The following is an 18,179-nucleotide window of genomic DNA, read 5'->3' as shown; positions in this document are numbered from 1 at the left end:
TTCTATGCGGCTCTCCAGAGCATTCGTCACTCCCTCCGTAACACGCCCTCATTTGAGGGGCACTGGAAGCAAGCAGAAACCGAGCCGTGTGTTAGAGGTGACAACAGAGGGTTTGCCACCTCCGCCCCTTCGCCTGCGCCTGGCACTGACTGCGGGCAGCAGTCAGGACGGCCACCTGGTTTTACACAAGGAGGTGCTCGCCGCAAAAGCTCACTGCCCAAGCTAAAGAGCCACTGGCTTCCAGCGTGTTCTGGAGCTCCAGGAAGCGTGTCCTTCGGAGTGAGTAGCGGGAGACGGTAACACGGGAGTCGGAACAGAAGTAAAAGAGGGAAGATGCACGTTAGGTCCTGCGTGGAAGATGTTTCCCAGCTGTCCACTCACGTGTCACTGTGAGTGCAGGAACTCCCCTGATGACCACCAGTCACCTCCTCTAGATCCCCGTGGGGATGGTGCAGAGGCCGCTCCTGACACCTCGAAGTGGAAACAGTGAAGAGAGCAGCCAGCACTCTCAGGCCACCCGGCTGCTGGGCCTCACCCTGGCCCTGCTCTTTCCTCAGGATCCTGCAGCTCGGAGTGGTGGGGAGGTACCCACACACCGGACCCGACCTCCCGGGGTGGGAAAAGCAGGAGGCCAGCTTGCCTTAGATCTTCCCTGTCTCCCTGCCCCCACCCCAGGTGAACTGTCACTCTCCTGCTGAGCCATCGGGTGCCTGGCTTCCTCCTCCCAGCCTGCCCCTCTTAGGGGCAGAATCTGCATTTTCATCCCATCGAAGTCCCAAGAAGAGGTCATCACACAGAGTGAGGGAAGGTTCTATGAGGTAGGCACTGAGAATTTCTCAGAATTAATAAAAGAAGCCAATCTTCACATTCAGGAATCCCAACAAATCCCAAACAAGATAAATAAAAAGAAATCCACTTTATACATATCAAAGTAAAACCACGTAACATCAAGGCCAAAAGTAAATCTCCAAAGTAGTCAGAAAAGGAATGTTACAAAGGAGCATGAGAGAAGGTGCAGGGACGTCTCACCAGCCGCCCTGGAAGCCAGAAGGTGATGTCATGATGAAATAATTGTCAAGCCAGGCTTCTGTCTTAAGGGCATCTTCCAAGGACCTAAATCCAAGCATTTTCAGACAAACAGCTGTGACCAACAGTCTTCGCCCTTCAGGAGGACAGTGACTGTGAAGGGAAGACTAGAGATGCAGGACAGAGGGGCTTGTTTCATTCACATAAGAACAGGCCGAGGAAATATTGATGGTTGTGACTCCATTAAAATGTAAACATTTAGGTAAATGAAAGCAACAGTTGTAAAGTCAACATCAAGGCTGTCTAATTTGTGGGATTGACAGAACAGAACAAATGGACAAAAATAGCAGACGTATGCTTCAGATGGATCCAGGGGAATTCGAGCTTCCTATCGGTCACTGTGTTGTCCCAGAAGAGGCAAAGCTACGGAATTTAGACTTTAAACATATGTGTTAAAATGTCAAAGTGACCGCTGACAGAAAAGACTTTACTTAAGTGACCTCCCCCCAGATGCAGAGGGAAGAGGGGTGGGGGAAATTAATCCATACAAAAGAAGAAAAAGAGTGAAAACACGAAAGAAGCTTTAGAAAGTCAGGACAGTTACAGGTGCAAAATAAAATAAAATGGCAGAGGGCGCCTGGGTCGCTCAGTTGGTTAAGCCACTGCCTTCGGCTCAGGTCATGATCCTGGAGTCCCGGGATCGAGTCCCGCATCGGGCTGCCTGCTCAGCGGGGGGTCTGCTTCTCCCTCTGACCCTCTCCCCTCTCGTGCTCTCTGTCTCTCATTCTCTCTCTCAAATAAATAAATAAAATCTTTAAAAAAAATAAAATAAAATGGCAGAAATTAGTCCCTATATGGGTAATTATGATCAAAGTAGAAGTAATGTTCCAGTTAAAAAATAAGACTGTCAGACTTTAAAAAAGAAAAAAAAAAAAAAAAGCCCTAAACAAATAGCAAACAAAACAGGGGAAAAAATCTAGCATTTTTTTCCCCCAAGAGACATACCTAAAGAATAAAGACCCAGAAATACTGAAAGGATAGGAAAAGCTATCCTGGGAAAAGACTAACCGCAAGAAACCTTACATACCAACATTAATATCAGTGGGGGAAAACAAAACCTTAAGGCAAATTCTATATTTATAGTCATTTACGTATTGATAAAGGCTCAGTTCACCAGAAGATATAAACTCAAAACTTGTATGCACCTGAAACATATCTTCAAATACATGTAAAGAAAAACTTAACAAATCATAAAGGTTTGTTAAAATTTGACAGACATGTAGGGAGCCTGCCCATGACTCTGCTGTGACTGATACAGCTTGAACCCAATTCTACACAACGGGAAGTAAGTCCCAGAAAAGTCTACATTCCTGGATCACACATTACGCTGTAAAGAAAACTCACCATCTACCAAAAATTGGAATCATCGAGGCTATACTCTCACCACCAAGCAATTAAGTTGAAATCAATAATTAAAAGATGACTTAAAAAAAAAAAAAACTTGTCTTTATTGAAAGTTAAAGCAGCCCAAAAACAAAAAAAAAAGGAGGGGGGGAACATACCAACTTCATGGATAGGAACATGAAATATCTTTAATATGTCAATTCTTCCCAAATCGAGGTACAAATGCAGTACCATTCCAGTCAAAATCCTGACAGGGATTTAACATGCTGTTTAAAATTTATATGAAAGAGCAAAGGCCAAGAATCACCAAGATACCTATGAAAAGAACAGACGGTTGGGAGAGCTGTCCTGACAGATGCAGGGACTGGCCGTGGAGCCGTACTGCTGGAGACGGGGTCTGGGCGCCGGGGGCAACCCTGGGCCAGTGTGCCCCCCAGAGAGCCGGGGCCTGCCCACGCCGGCCAGGGAGCTGCCGGTGCAGATGGCAGGGGCGAGGACGGGCCGTGGTCATCCGTGTGGGAACAATGACCCAAACACTTCTCATGTGTCAAGAACGTCAACACAAGGGAGGAAATCAGCACTTTTAGAAGAAAATAGAGAAGATCCTTCTGTTCTCAAGTCAGGGAAAGGTTTCGTAAACAAAATAGCACAAACCATGAAGAAAATATAAATGAATTTGACTACATTAAAATTTAAAAATTATCTTTCTCTAAAGGCACCAAAGGAGAGTGGGAAAAAGATCTTCTTAGCACATACAACTGAAATAGGATTAATATCTGAAATATAAAAGGAGTTTTTGTGATTGAGCAAAAGTCAACCCAATAGAAAAACGGGCAAAGACACAAGCATTTCACAGGAGAGGAAACATGAACGCAGCCTGAGCCCACACAGTGGTCTGTTCTTGACAGTGAGTGGCAGATGCAGAGCGCGCCCGTCTTGTGATAACTCAGTGAGTTTTAGCCTTTGTCGGCATTTAGGATTTGTCTGTTTTTCTATTCCAATCCAACCTTCAGTGGAAAAGACAAGGGACAGAGAGCCGTCCATCTCAGGACACCTGCCCCTCCCTCCCCCTGCACCCTCCCTTTCCTTCCACCCTGCCTCCCTCCCTCCCAGTGTTTTGGAGGCACTTGTGAGTACTGGGAGTCTGATTTTTTAATGGCAAAAATGTCTCAAAAAGTAGGAATCCCCTTAGCACTTTTTCTGCTCCTTCCTTAAAAAATGTAGAAATTACATCCCAAGGAGATGAAGTGCTGGACTAATTAAGGACAGAACCAAGACAAGAGGGAGGCCAGCTGACACCATCCATCCGCCTCTCTGCCCGTCTGCTTGCTGGACCACCGTGTGCCCAGCCAGTCTCCGCCGGACATCACTTTACATTCTTGGTGCATGGGTGGAGGGAGACTCACCGCTGGGGTGGCCGTTTCTTCATGAAAAGCACCCAGTGCCTGGCAGTAGGAGAGCTTAGGGCCAGGACTGCTGATGCTCCAGCCTCGGGGAGCATTCGTCCGCCTGCGCCTGGAGCACGTGTGCTCGTGGGCTCTGTGCCAACCCGCTGGACGCACCGCATTTGCTTACCTGCCAGGGAGGTGATGGAGACACCAGGGGAGCATTGAGGTAACGGAGCTGCGGACAGGTGGGTGGGGAAGCCCCAGGTTGTTCTCGATGGTGATGCTCCCCAGCTGAGGTGGACAGCACTTGGTGGCCGGCCGCTTGCTCTCCTGATTCCCCCATCCTACAGATCAGGACGGAGGTCTGCGGAGACCAGATGAGCTGTCCTCCCCAGCTGGTTGGTGCTGGAGCTAACCCAGGCCAGTTCCGCCGCCAGGGCCCCGCTCTCCACTGCTGTCCCCTGCGGTCCTGACCAACACACAGCTGTGCACTCTTGGGGCCTCGGGACAGACAGGAGAGGACTCTGCCCATGGGAGGAGCACAAGCACCTGACGGGAGAGGTGGCAGGACAAGAGCCCCGAGCAGCCAGGCCAACAGACCTCGTGGCCCCAGGGTCACCCCCAGGCTCCCTGCTGGCCCGTCCTCTGGGCAGAGGGCTGGAGCCCTCAGGGGGCTGGTCATGCACCAGGCCACTGTCCCTGTGTGAGCGCTGCGTCTCATGGAAACCCGAGTGGCGGTCAGAGCACACTGCATGCCCAGCCCCCCACCGCCCGGCAGCCCTGAGCCCGACTCGCACAGCCTCTGTGCTTCAGCTTCCCACGTGCTGTCTCCAGAAGTGGGGTCTTCTCCTCCGACCTAGGAACTCGTAGTTACCGCCTTGAAACCTTAGCCAGGCTCCAGCTCCGCCTGAAGGTGGGTTCAGGCGCACCCCTGCCAGGTGACCGCTGGGGCTCGGGCCTGCGGCCGCTGTGGCTCCTGGTCGCGTCAAGCCAGACGCAGGTTCCCGGGACCAGGTCTGTGCGGTCCGGCTCCCAGGCAGCTCCCCAGCCACAGACAGCCTCACCCTCTCCTCATTCCTCATACCCCAGGGGGCCATGGGGTACTTGCCATCTTTCCCACTTGTTCCTGAAAGAGGAGCCTTCGCTAGGCTGCCCAGGCCATGCAGCAGGCTCTCTGACCTCCAGGCCCCTTTCCTGCAGGGTCATCTTGCCTGAGGCACAGCGGGTGCAGGCCACGTGTCACCTCCTGTCCCTGTCACTTCAGCGGGTGTCCCCATGATGGTGTTCCCTGGGTGTGCTCTTCTGGCATCTTCCTCAGGGGCCTCCGACGAGTGGCTGCTCAGGTCAGAAAGCTCAGTGGTGTTAGGTCATGGGGCAGACGTGACAGGTGCAGGGTCAGCCCTCAGCCCCAGGTGCACCCTTGACCCGCACCACCTCATCAGGGACTGTCATTGCTGGACCTGACTCCAGGTCACCACACCCCCTAACCTGTGCTTCTCAGGACCCCGGGGCATGACAGATGCCCCCAGAGTGGGCTCATCGAGTCAATGTGGCCGGTGCTCCCTGGGCAGGCCCCCCCCGAGAGCCACAGGTCAGGGAGCACCCCAGAAGACAGGGAGAAGCCTGCATTTAGAGGCACTTGCCCTCTCCAGGAAGAGAGGGGGAGAGGGAGGCCCTCTGATAGCTGTGTCACGGGGGCCGGCCAGGAGAGACCAGGCGTGGTCACTTCTGCTGCAGCAGCGGCCCGCCTCACATCCCGGGGCTCACACGGCAGAGGTTCCACCTCGAAGGCATGACCAGGAGGCCACAGGTGGCCGTGGCCTGGCTCCCAGCTGCAGCTGGGGTCCACACACCTCGCGCTGTGGGAGCTACAAGAGCTGGACAGAGCGCCGACGCACCGCGCACCCCTGCGCCCGCACCGCGCCCACAGGCACGGCACACGGGGCAGCCATGGTCCTCCTCAAGCTGGAAGGGGCTCTGCTGTTCGTCTCTGTGTGGGGCTAAGTTGCTGAAGGCCCACAGCGACCCGCTCCTCTCTTCGAGGTGCATCTGTGAAGGCTCCTGGGCGTCGGGTGTTTGTGTCTCGGACACAATCACCGCCTCCCCGACACACCTGTGTCCAGTGGGGACACCAGCTCCTCCCTGTGTGCCCCGCCCGCTGACCCCGGGGGCTCCGGGGAGGCCCCGTCCTCGCCTCCAGACAGGAGTCCAGGGCCGGCCCCAGAGCAGAGCTGGGACACGCTCGGGATGGGCCTGCTGTCAGGAGGAGGTTAGGAGCTGAGTGCACTTCCCGGAGTGTGCGGTGTCGGCCCTGCAGGTGAGCTAGGCTGAGGGCATCCCTCTGAGCGCCCAGCAATTAGCCTTCAGTTCCCAAAATATGGCCAGGACTCACCACGTTTACCTTTACCTTCTGCTGTTTGGGGTTTTTACTTAAGAAATGAGGCCCAGATGGGACGCCCTGGGTGGCTCAGTCGGTTGAGTGTCTGACTCTTGATCTCAGCTCAGGTCATGATCTCAGGGTCATGAGTTCAAGCTCCGCATCAGGCTTGGGCTGGGCGTGGAGCTTAGTTAAAAAAACAAAGAAAGAAAAAAGAAATGAGGCCCAGGTAAAAACAACTGAAGAAAGCCCAGTAGGTGGGGGAAAAGGGGAGAGAGAGCGGCCTGGTCGTAGTCGTGAGACTCTAACAGCCCTCACAGCCTCTTGGAGGCGCTCACCTGCCCCCTACAGAACCTTCCAGCACTACATTCTGTGATCCTGGGAGTCCCAGAAGACCAGCTTGGGGAGGCCCTGCAGGGGAGGCAGGGCTGGCCCAGGACGAGGTCCAGGCGTAGCTGGGGCTGGGGCTGGGCCAGGTTTGCAGAAGGGGGCATCAGTCACAAGGTGCGTGTGTTCTGTGAGGACAGCATGACCTGATCTTGAAGCCCCTAGGGGCCCAGCAGGTCCTGTTCTGTGGCTCTCAGACCCTCCCCGCCGAGCCAAGGGGCCTGGTGGCCTCCGCTGGCCTCCCTCGCCTGCATGCAGTCTGGGGGTCGCTGCCCGCCAAGCCTATGTGAGCTGCCAGGGAGCCCAGGAGAGGAAAGGAACTGGGTGCGCCCGCCCAGTGGCCCATTGGTTTCCCAGGCCAAGTCCTTGTGTTCTGCTGCGTCTGCCATGTGTCCGCATGGCCCCCTCTATATCTATTTGTACAACGTTCTGTTACTGCCTTTTTAATTTGGTGTGACTTGTGCTCGATGACAATAATCTTCTTAGCTCTCATGTCCCTCCTACCCCAGCAGTTGACCAAGCTCCACCAGCTGGCCATGCAGCAAACCCCCTTTCCTCCCCTCGGACAGACCAACCCCGCTTTCCCCGGTACGTACCCAGCTGCCCTTTCTGACCTCCTCTCTTCTCACCTGGGGACTCTCTTTCTGAACTGTCATTATTCAGGGTGGCGAGCAAAACAGGTACAGTTCTAGTTGAGGATGCCGAGGACGCAGTGTAGACACGCAGCAGTGTGCACGTTGCAGAGGGCCGGGCGGGGAGGTCTGTGTGTCTACTGCGGTAGGCTGGTCACCTCACGATGGCCTTCTTGCGAAGCGACGTCTGCTGCCTCGAGGGTCCACGCCTGCCCTCCACTGCGCACAGGCATCCTGGGAGGGCCCCTCCTGCTGAGCACATCCATTTGGCCAGCCCCGAAGCCTGTTCTCTCCAGGAGCAAGAGCTCAGACAAGCAGACGGGATGCCCTCCTGTAGGAGGCCCGTGCCAGCCCAGGAGTGACACCTGCCCAGGACGGCACCCGGCCCCGCCCCAGGGAGAACTGAGATGAGCCAGCCCCCAGCCCAGGGCACGGTCACTATCGGCACCCACTTGGCACGAGGGTGGGGGTGGGCCTTCGCTCCGCTGCGCCTGGCCAGCCGGGCGTTCCTTCCTCCCTGATACGGGCAGGGCATCGCCTCGGCAGCCGTGCAGGTGACCACACACTGGACACGCTGGTCTGCTGTGCATGCGCCAGTCAGATTTTGAGCTTCCCTAGTTGAAGTGACCTTGCTTATCTCCTTGAGGGCAAAACATTAAATCTGTCTCTTCTTTGCTCTCCAGGAGAAAAGCTGCCTTTACACTCCTCCGAAGAAGCTCAAAATCTGATGGGCCAGTCGTCAGGTAAAACAGAAGCACACTAAACGGAGAGAGGGCAGGCCCAGAAGGCCGTGCATCCGCCCCTGCCCGGGCTCCGGGTCACCGACCTGGCGGGAGGAGGGGCAAGGAGGCCCAATCGCGTCTGCCATGGGGACTGCGAGCGCCTCAGTGCTGTCAGGGGACAGAGCCCGTGTGGCCGGCCCGTGGGTCAGCCCCGGGCGCTGCTGGGAGGTGGTGGCAGCTCACAGGCTCGGAAGGTGCTCAGAGCGCAGCTGCCCGTCATCGAAGGCCCCAGAGGTGACGGGCCGATGCCTGTATTATAACAGCACGGTGTGGGGGGCCTACAGCGAAGAATTGACCGTGACGTGTGCTTTGTGGAAATGCATTTCATAGGAGATAGAGCACAGGGTCAAGGAGCAGAGTGCCCTGGGCCAGATTTGTCTGCACCCAGCTGGTTGCATTAACATGCCCCAGGCTGTCGCAGGGCAGGCTCGGGTCTGCAGATGCCATTCCCCCGGAGGTTTGGGGAGTGACGCCACCTGAGAGCTGGTGGCCGGGCAGAGCCGGTTCCCCGTGAGGGGGGACCACCCGCTCTCCCGTCCCACTCGGGGTCAGAGCAGAAGAGCAGGCGTCCAGCTGAAGGGGAATGCAGGAGGGCAGCGCTTCCAGCGGTCACTGGCTGTCACCCCATCGGTGGGTTCTGGGCCCCAGAGCCTAGCTGTGCGCCCTGGGCCAAGACACGGGCTCTGATGCTCCATGCGCCCCAGATCGGTCCCGTCGCAGTGCAGCCCCTAATGCAGTGAATGCAGAGTTTAATGAATGATAGGTAGAGAAAAACGTATAGGACGTATGTGATTACGAAATGGGTATCAACCCTTATAAAGTTATTTACTTAGGTGATAACACACATGTGCCTGTAAGTCCTCAGCAGTTTATACATGATTTCATACAATTACCCAGCAATGGTCTCCCAGAGACAGCTGGCGACCCGAGGGCCTGGCTTGCCGGGGACACACAGCGCCCACCCGGCCAGCCGCCCACAGACCCTGCCCTGGCTCCCCCAGCACCACCTGTGGGCCTCAAGGGTGTGGCACATGTGTGCGCATGGCCTCTTTAAGGCGTCCTTGTGATGACCTCCCACCCCGAGGCCCCGTGGGACCCAGAGGGAGAGCGTGCACACGCATGCGTGTCCCACACACATGCATGGAGACTGGGGCGATGTCACCGATGCTCGCAAAGCGTGGTGAAGCTTGATTCCTGTCCCGGTGTGCACGGCATCAGCATCTCATGAGGGAGACTCACCACCAGGGCACGTGGCCCTCAGATACAGGAATGCCAGTTGTAAACAGGTGTGTCTCCGGACCAGCAGTTTATGTCAGTGCCCTCTTGGAAAAGAAGTCTGATACTTTCCTCCCCTGGATCAGAACCCATCAAGGTGAACGGATATGACTCGCGGCTTTATGTCCATCCCAAAGCAAGCCATGCAGGAGTTTCCTGTCCGGGGCTCACAAAGGACTGAGAAAATTTCGTAGATGACATTTTGCATGTCACTATTTACGGAATGTATGTAGACGGTCGAACAACCAGATAACTGTATTGAAAATACCTCTCTGAAAAGAAGATAAAGCACAGAAACTCTAGATTTAGCTGTGCAAAAGGAAATGACAATTGGGGATGAACTGGTTCATTCAGCACTTGCCAACTGACCCACCAGCACGGCGGGCCCTGGTGGGGTCTCTCGTGGCAGAGACTGATGACCACGGTGTGTCTAGTGTTGGGGACACAAGTGCGGTGGAGGAAGAAGCAGGAAGAGGGGAGGGATGGGGGTGGGCGGGGAGGCCAATGGCAGGAACATGGGGAGGCAGGGTGGGCTTGGCACAGTCTTGAAGGCGTCTGACTTGTGTTTCCTTAGGCCTCTCTGGGCCTGTGGAGAGTAGACTGAGGGGCAAAGGCAGAGACAGGAACCAGGAGAGAGGAGAAGAGAGGGCTCAGGCTCCGGAATATTCTGATGGTATGAGCCGGGCTGCGATGGTGGTTCTGCAGGTGGAGGCTCCAGGCACGCGTGGGGCCTGCCGGGAGGATTGGGGGCATCCGCTGTGGATGGACTTGGTGCTCTAGATGCCTCCGGAGACAGAGACAGAAGTGCTGAGGGCAGGGAGCCCGCTGGTCCTATCGAAGCCCACCGCATGTTCTGTTGTCCCTGTTTCGGGAGCAAGAGTAGATCTCGTCCTATGAGAAGCTGTTCGAGAAGTTGTCTCTGATTTGCTAGGCCCCGAGCTGAGATTGTAAAGATAAAAACTGGGGGCCTGGTGATCAGTTAGGCCTGTGTCTGCACTTTCAGCACAGAAGCACATGGTCTCCACTGGGCCTCACGGCTTACTGGTTGACCATTGAATCCATGGGGCTGTCGGGGTGGGAGAGCTGCCTGTGTGGTGGGGCCACGGGGCTGGGCTGCGGGGCTGGCGGTGCGGGGCCCGTGGCTCTGCTGGGGCAGAGGGGGAGGAGGAGCAGCCGGCCTGGGGGTGCACAGGGGGCCCAGGACACACACTTGGCCGCTCAGCATGGTCCCCCAGAGGTCTGTGAAGGGCATCCCCACATCGCACGGCATGGCACAGGAGTGAAATCACCATGTGCCCAAAATGAAAACGTGGAACGTCACTGTGCGGAGGCTCTTTGTCCTTGTTTTGAGAGAAGCTGGGACTCCAGACATTGGTTGCAGTTTGGGACTGAGAGCTCACAGGGCCTGGGCCCCCGGGCGTGCGTGCCCCACCCGTGGGCTCCATGGGGGCGGGTGCCGGGCGCGATGTGAGCAGCCTGCTGCCAGCCTAACCTTGTCCCCTTGGTGTGCCCAGGTCTGGACGCCAGCCCCCCGGCCAGCACTCACGAGCTCACCATTCCCAATGATGTGAGTATGCCTGAGTCCTCAGCCAGCCCTGACTTGCCTGGGACCGCTCCCCGCCCTTTCCACAGCTGGGTATAGGGGCCACAAAAGGCACGTGATGTCACGCTCCCTAGAGACTAGACAGGAAAGGAGCTAAGGGGACTTCGGGGTTGACCCTTGAAGAGCAGGTGGGCCAGGAACGCTTGGAGGGTCTGCTGTAGCAGGATGCCCACACCTGGTGCCCACAGCCCGTCCCTGCCCAGGGCTCAGCTGCAAAGTGGCCTTATGAGCCACCCTCCACATGCTCAGCCCTACCTGCCCTGTCCTCCGAACCCCTGGGTTATCCTAAGGATGCTGACTCCGATCGGAAACTGAGACACCAGGGTGGGTGTGGGCCACATGTCCTTGAGGGGCAGCGGCTCAGTCGCACAGGAAGGCGGCCGCCTGGGGGACATGGCCTTCCCAGCTCACGTGTCAGCTGGCCTTTCCTGCCCTAGAACTGAGGCCTTCCAGACCTTCACCGGTTTGCCCCTGGAACCAGCCGGGCATGAAGTCCTAAGAGAAGCACAGAGTTGTGGCTTCAGGGGGATGGCCCATCCCAAGTACGGACAGGGATGAGCCGCAGGGCGGGAGAGTAGCGAGCCGCAGGACCAGAGGAAGGGACCCCCCCCCACTCCGCACGGAAACGCCGCCCTCATCAGGGCCCTGGTGGCCGGCTGCAGGTGACGCGCTCCTGCGTCTCAAGGCGAGAGTGTTTCTGCTCTTGGGAGCTCCCGACACTGCCTTCCCACGTGATGATCCTCGAGCAGCTGGGCTGCAGGCAGCCCCCGAATCTTCACCCACATGCTAAATGCAGGGGCCACACTGCACCCATGGGGCTTCTCCTCTGAGCCTTTACCGAGACCACTTCACTAATGACAGGAGTCTTCTTGCCCAAGCCTTCCTTCCAAAAGTGAGATGAGCCCAGAAAACAAGAGGAAGAGGATGAGGCTCGTTCGGAGAGCGAGCAGGGTGCCGCTTCGTGGGGCCCCCTGGAGCACATGGGCGCCACCTCGCCCGCCTCCTCCCGGGGAGCCCCTCAGAAGGAGGCTCCGAGGGGGCCCTTCCTGGGAGGAGGATTTGGGTGACAGCACTGCTAGGGGGCGTTCTCATGCTCACCCCGGCCCCCCAGGGGAGGCGTGCGTGCATCAGCCCGTGTTCAGATGCGCATCTCCCATGATGCCCATCCGTGCCCCTGGTCAAAGCTAGGTTGTGCGGAGGGGAGTTTGCCCACACCCACAGGCCGCCACAGCAGGACTTTCCGGATGGCGGGAGCGTGTGGTAACCGAAACCACGTGCAGCTTCCACAGCAGAGCCACCTGCTGGCATGGTGACGGGGACCCAGGCCGGGTCAGGGCCGGCAGCTGTGTGTGGAGCTGCCTCTGGTGGCGTTCTGGGTCCCGTGGCCGATGTCGCCGTTGGGCCCTCACTGTCCCTGTGCCTGTGGTCACCCCACACTTGGGCCCTGTCCCTGGTCCCAACCCCAGAATCACCCAGAGATCTAAGGGCTCACCCAGGCGGTACCGGGATGAGAGAAAGGTGTGTTCCCACAGAGCCCTGGGGTGCAGCCCTGAACCCAGTTAGGAGAAGCCACAACTCTGTGCTTCTCTTAGGACTTCGTGCCTGGCTGGTTCCAGGGGCAAAGCAGTGAAGGGGCCACGGTCCTTGAAAGTCTCTGTGACTTCCCTTCAGGCTCCCGTGGAAGCCCACCGGCTGAGAGGAGAGAGCTGGGCACGGCTGCGTGCGCCTGGGGTCAGGAGGCCCCGGCAGCCCAGCCGTGCAGGCCTGCGTGGCCCACGGCTGCAGAGCAGGGCTGGAGGGCCCGCGCCCGCCGGGTCCGAGGGCCCTTCCAGCTGCCCAGGACACTGCTGCCCGCAGGAGAGCCGTGGGCCAGCCCGGCGTCTGCACCCCTCTGCTCTCTCTGGAGGAGGGACGCGTTCCACAAGAGTGGGGAGTGAGGGGCGGCTTCGGGAGCCCCCGGGCCGGCTGGGGGGCAGCGCAGGGCCCCGCAGGGGTGAGGCCCCAGGGAAGACGAGAGGGCTGGGCGCGAGGACGTCCTCAGGAAGCAGTTTGAGAGAGCGTGGGGACTGCGTGCCAGAGAGACGTCTCCTCAGGGTTATCGGAGAAAACAAGCCGCTCTGCAGGAGCCTCGCAAACGCCACTTGCACTGAAGGGGGAAGGTTCTGGAAGGGAGACTGGGCTGCTAGGGGCCACGAAGTGTGAGGATCCTCCTGAGGGCGGGCATCTTCTGGGGACTCGGCTGGCCCACGTCCCCCTCCGTCAGGGGCCAGGGCTGCTGCCCCCATGCAGCCCACGAGCCCAGCAGCCCCTGCCTTGCCCGGCGCGGTCGGAGGGCAGCGCTCCAGGTGTCTCTGCTGCGGGACAAGGACTCCGGGCCAGGGAGGGACAGTAGCGGCTCCCGCCCCGACCTCGGGGTGGGGCGGGGCCTGGGAGCTGGGGGCGGGGCCTGGGGGACAGGGGCGTGGGCTGGGGGCGGGGCCTGGGGTCAGGGGCGGGGCCTGGGAGCTGGGGGCAGGAGGTGGAGGAAGCTGAGCAGCCCTGGGGTGGAGGCTTCTCTGGACATGTGGAGAGACTCTAGTGAGGCAGCCGACCTAACCGAGGAAAGGAGAGGACTGAGAAGCTGGAGGTCACCTCCGGGACAAGAGCTGGTGTCATTAAATAGGTCCAGAGGTGTGTGTGATTGTAAATGGGCTTCCTTCCTCTTGCCATCCCACAGAAGCGGGCTTCTAGCCCTGCTGACACTCTCGGCCGGCTGCTTACCCCCCGGGCCAGGGGAGGCCGACTCAGAAGCCGCTGCACCGGCCCTGCCCTGCTCGGTGCCTGCTCTCCGAGCTGACCTCAGCGGCCCCGGCTCAGGGAGGGACTCGGTTCTGCCCACAGTGAACATGGAGAGGTGCAGCTGCCTCCTCCGTGGAGGCTTCTCTGGGGCCCGAGTTGCCCCCCCAGCAGGGTGGGCCGCCTCAGAGAGCTGGTCTAGAGCTCAGGCTGCAGCCCAGCCCTGCGCGTGGCTCCTTGTGTGTCCCGAGCAGCCCTGGCTCCTGTCCTTCTGGCTGCTTGATTCTTGATGACCGCCTCTTCCTTCAGATGGCCCAGGGCGGCCAGAGGCCACACAGTGGGAAGGATAGGGAGCATCCGACATGTCCTGAGAACTTCACCCAAGTTCATCAGAAGACGGGTTTTAGGCAGCAGAGAGCTTTAAACTCTGGCTTCAGACACACATTTCTCCACCTCGAGGACACGGCCAAGAGGGCCCTGGTGCTGACGCCTGCATGCTCCCCATCTCCCAGGTCCCCGAAGGACACCAGGGGAGGTGACGCAGCGGGTGCCCCTCCCCTCTGGGACTTGTCAGGACTCGCTGCAGCAGGCAGAGCCCGGGCATCCGCATCCTCACCCCCAGCAGGAAAGCTGCCTGGCACCCTGCCTCCTGGATGGGCAGTGCCTCGTCCTTCTGGGAGGGCGGAGTTTGTGGAGTGGGGTGGACACCAAGGCTGGGCTGTCCTCCCTCTGGGGCCTCCCTAGGGCTCTGCACGCACTCAGCTCGGGGTGAGGGGCTCTTCTCTAAGGAAGTCCTCCGTCCTTTTTTCTAGCTAATAGGCTGCATAATTGGACGCCAAGGGACCAAAATCAATGAAATTCGACAGATGTCTGGAGCTCAGATCAAAATTGCCAATGCCACAGAAGGGTCATCCGAGCGCCAGATCACCATCACAGGGACCCCAGCCAACATCAGCCTTGCCCAGTACCTCATCAATGCCAGGTGAGTGTTCACAAGGCCCTGTCTGATGTGTCGCTGGCCGGACAAGACTCTCAGAGGGACTGGCTCACCATGGCGAGAGCCCAGACCCTGCCCGGTCCTCCCTGGTGGCTTCGCTCTCCTGGCTGGGCATGGGGGTGGGATGTGATGGAGACAGTCTCCACATAGACGTGGGGCCCTACACCCGCTCCACACGTTCACACCTGACCGTTCACCCTGGACATTCTTGGGGGGGGTGAGGTGGTTACAGCCTAGAGCGTTTCCAGAGGGGCCATGGCTGCACGGCCGAGGTCACACACTTGGGCTAACTGGGTTAGGGAGTTTCAGAGAGCGCATTACTAGACCACTCTCCTCTCACACGCCTTGTGGTTGTAAAGACACTGCCGCTGCCACCCAGACCCTTGCCAAGCAGCGAATCTGGAAACTGTCAGGGTCAGAGGAGTACACCAGGGGCGGGTGAGCTCCTGGGGCTGAGCATGCGCCTCAGCTTCCCTGCCCAGGGACGTGTCAGAGAACATAGTGTGACCACACCCGGGGCCAGACCCTGCTCTTTAACTCAGAAGATCAGCTGGGCTCTGGGGAGGCCCAGGTGGACGTGGGAGGCAGCCTCCCCTCCGTGCCGTGGGCAGTGCGACCCTGGCTCCCCTCCAAGAGCAGCTGCTGAAGAAAGGGTCGTGGTGGCCGATGCTTGTCCAGGTGGTTAGTGTCACACCCCTGACGTGGTGACAGGGAAGGCAGACCCCACCAACCTGGTCCCCGGTGGGTCCTCTTCCCTCCACCCCACTTTGGTCTCCAGCTCATGGCCACACATCTAACAACCGAGAGGGAGGTGGGTTCGAAGGCTGTGAGAACACACAGAGCGAGCTGTTCGCTTCTGGTCCCGTTTTATGAGGACACTGTGACCTGTCCCCCTGTGCCTTTGTGTCTTCCAGGCTGACATCTGAGGTCACTGGGATGGGTGCGCTCTAATCCTGCCCGATGGCCTCCGACCCATGAACCCTGACCTCCACCCGGCTTGCACACTCTGTACAGACCGCCCGCCCGCCATTCGTCGCAAATATAAATAGAGGTTTTCTTTACTAACAAGTCGTCTATGCCATAGACATACACACGCTAACGAAGCAGATCTATATTATATCTGTGTGTCAGCTCCAGGCTCTGTCCCTGATACTTCTCTCGGAATTAATTTATGCTCACGTGTTCATGCACTGGCATGCGGTGTTAATTATTTTAAATGCTTTGGGGGCACTCCCATCTGTGACATTTTAGAAATACTGTCCGTTAGTGTCCATGTACCTGTTTAAGAATTGTTTTGACGTTTTGACAGCACTTCCCACAAGCCGTCTCTCCTAGACCGCCTAGAACTGTGGTTGCTTTGAGCCGGTTTGCTCCCACCCAGCACCCCCTGCTGATTCGGCCCCCCAACCCCCCCCGGAGCTTGTGCTTGCTCGGCCCACGTGTCCACACAGGTCTGCACTGGGGGCAGGGGAGGGGGAACGGAGCACCAGGTCCTGGGTCACAGTGCAGGCGAGGTGGGGGTGCTGGAGTCCTGACTTCACTGAATGGTCACATGCTGGGGACGCACACGTGGGCCCCCAGGCGTCTTCGGGGGGCTGGCCAGGAAGCGCCTCTGCACCACGTTGTAGTTCAATAAATACCATGCGCTGCCCCTCACCGGCTCTGGCTCCTGTCTGCACCCCCCAGCCGCAGGGCTCGTGTGCGCACGCACACACACCCTAGGCTGGCCTGCCGGCTGATCACACCGATCAGCATCTCGTCTCTTCCCCGACCCTTTTTGAATGTCTGATTTGCAAGGTCATTCTCGTGTTGCTTTTGCAAACTGCAGAACTGTCTGCTCACCTGTGCTTACCTTGAAAGCCTCTGTGCCTCTTCTGGACACTGAAGCTCTGGGTGGGACACGGGCCCACCGTGGATAGCCCCCACACTCGCCCAGGGCAAACAACAAAGGCCTGAGGCCCTTCCTGTGTGCCCTGTGGCCCTTCCTGTGTGCCCTGTGTGCCCTGTGTGCCCAGGCCACCTGGCCGAGGGCAGGTGCTCAGGGCCCAGGAGCTGGTGGGGCTGTGGTGAACCCAGGCCTTCTTCCGGGCACAGGGGCAGTGGATGGCCAGTGGATGGGTTGAATAAGTGTCTTAGAAAACAAAAGGTGCCACAAAGTAGGAGAAAGCCGTGGTGGGGAGGGCGTCAGAAGTGCAGTGCTACGTGGGTAGGCAAGGTGTGGCCCCTGAGGTGGGCGTTCTGGAGAAGAGCAGGTGGAGGGGGCAGCTGGGGCTTGTGCAGGTAAGAAGAGGAGGGCAGGAGGCCCGGGAGTGGAGCCCGTGGGGCCAGCTGAGCACGGGAGGCTGCAGGGACTGACGGAAGGTGCGGCTTGGGCTGGGAGCGCTGGGTTCCAGAAGTATCTTGAAGAAGAACTAAGGCTTGCTAACAGATCAGAAGTGGGCTGTGAAAGAGGGGGTGCAGGCAGGCAGGAAGGCTCTTGGTCTGAGCTCTGGGAAGATGACTCTCCACCCATGAGCAGCAGGCCTGCGGCAGCAGCCAAGAATAAACACTCAGCTGGAACTTGCTGGGGGTGACATGAGACAGGGGCTCTGAGGTTTGTGATGGGAGCACAGTCTGAGCCAGAGAGACATGGAAGCAGTGGCCCAGGAGTGATTTGGGGAGCACTGCGGGGTCTCCATGCAGGACCCCCACCAGGAGTCAGGAAGAGGGTGCCTGGGTGCCCAGCGTGTCACCGACCCCAAGGGTTGCCTGGTACGGTGAGGAGCTGGGCCCCAGGGAGTGGCTCCAGACCACAGCAAGGAGGTGTTAGTGGGGCAGACTCACGCACACACACACGCACACACACACGCACACACAAGTGCTGTGAGCATTCCCGCACGAGTCTCCGTGTGGATGCCTACTTTTGTTTCTCTTGGATAAATAAACAGCTGGGAGTGGAGCGACTGGACCATGTGATAGGTATATGTTTAACCTTTTAAGACCTGTCTACACTGCTTCCCAAAGTGGCTGTACCATTTTACATTCTCTCCACAGTGTGCGGGAGGGCCAGGTACGCCCCGTCCTCAGCAGCGTGTGGTGCAGCTCAGTCTTGGTCACTTCAGCCATCCAAGGGGGCCTGGGGCGGCCGCTCGCCGTGCATCCTTCCTTGTGCTCATGGGACATCTACACCTTCTTTCTGAAGTATGTGTTCGACGTTTTTGCCCATCTTTTAATGTGTTTTTTTAAAGTATGAGGTTTGAGAGTCTTTACATATTCTAAGTGTGAGTCCTTTATCAGACGCGTGCTCTGCAAGTATCTCTTTCCAGCCTGTGACTTGTCTTTTCGCTCTTCCAGTGACGTCCTTTGAATAGCACAAGTGTTTAGTCTTGATGCAGTCCCAGTGATCAGTTTGTTCTCTTACGGGTTCTGCTCTTAGTGTCGTATCTATGGAATCTTTGACTAACCCAAGATCCCAACGATTTTCTTGTATATTTTCATCTAGAAGTTTTGTAATTTTATTCCCCCACTGAATTGCCTTTGCACCTTTATCAAAA

General features: G+C 58.0%; 1 protein-coding gene across 3 annotated transcripts in view; it reads left to right on the top strand.

Moving 5' to 3' along the window:
• PCBP3 (poly(rC) binding protein 3) overlaps nt 1-16,703 on the top strand; it is a 68,073-nt gene extending 51,370 nt beyond the window's left edge. For all 3 annotated transcript variants that reach the window (XM_035030022.1, XM_035030023.1, XM_035030024.1), the window contains exons 10-14: nt 7,092-7,170; nt 7,898-7,957; nt 10,786-10,838; nt 14,462-14,631; nt 15,561-16,703. In XM_035030022.1, coding sequence (XP_034885913.1) covers nt 7,092-7,170; nt 7,898-7,957; nt 10,786-10,838; nt 14,462-14,631; nt 15,561-15,597 — 399 coding nt within the window. In that variant the 3' untranslated portion in view covers nt 15,598-16,703. The remainder of the gene's footprint in view (nt 1-7,091; nt 7,171-7,897; nt 7,958-10,785; nt 10,839-14,461; nt 14,632-15,560) is intronic.
• The last annotated feature ends 1,476 nt before the right edge of the window (nt 16,704-18,179 follow it).

Source organism: Mirounga leonina, unplaced genomic scaffold (genome assembly GCF_011800145.1).
Source record: "Mirounga leonina isolate KUSES-001 unplaced genomic scaffold, KU_Mleo_1.0 Mir_353, whole genome shotgun sequence".
In the NCBI taxonomy this organism is placed as follows: Eukaryota; Metazoa; Chordata; class Mammalia; order Carnivora; family Phocidae; genus Mirounga; species Mirounga leonina.
The sequence above is the reverse complement of the archived record's forward strand: the minus strand, read 5'-3'. Positions and strand labels throughout refer to the sequence as shown.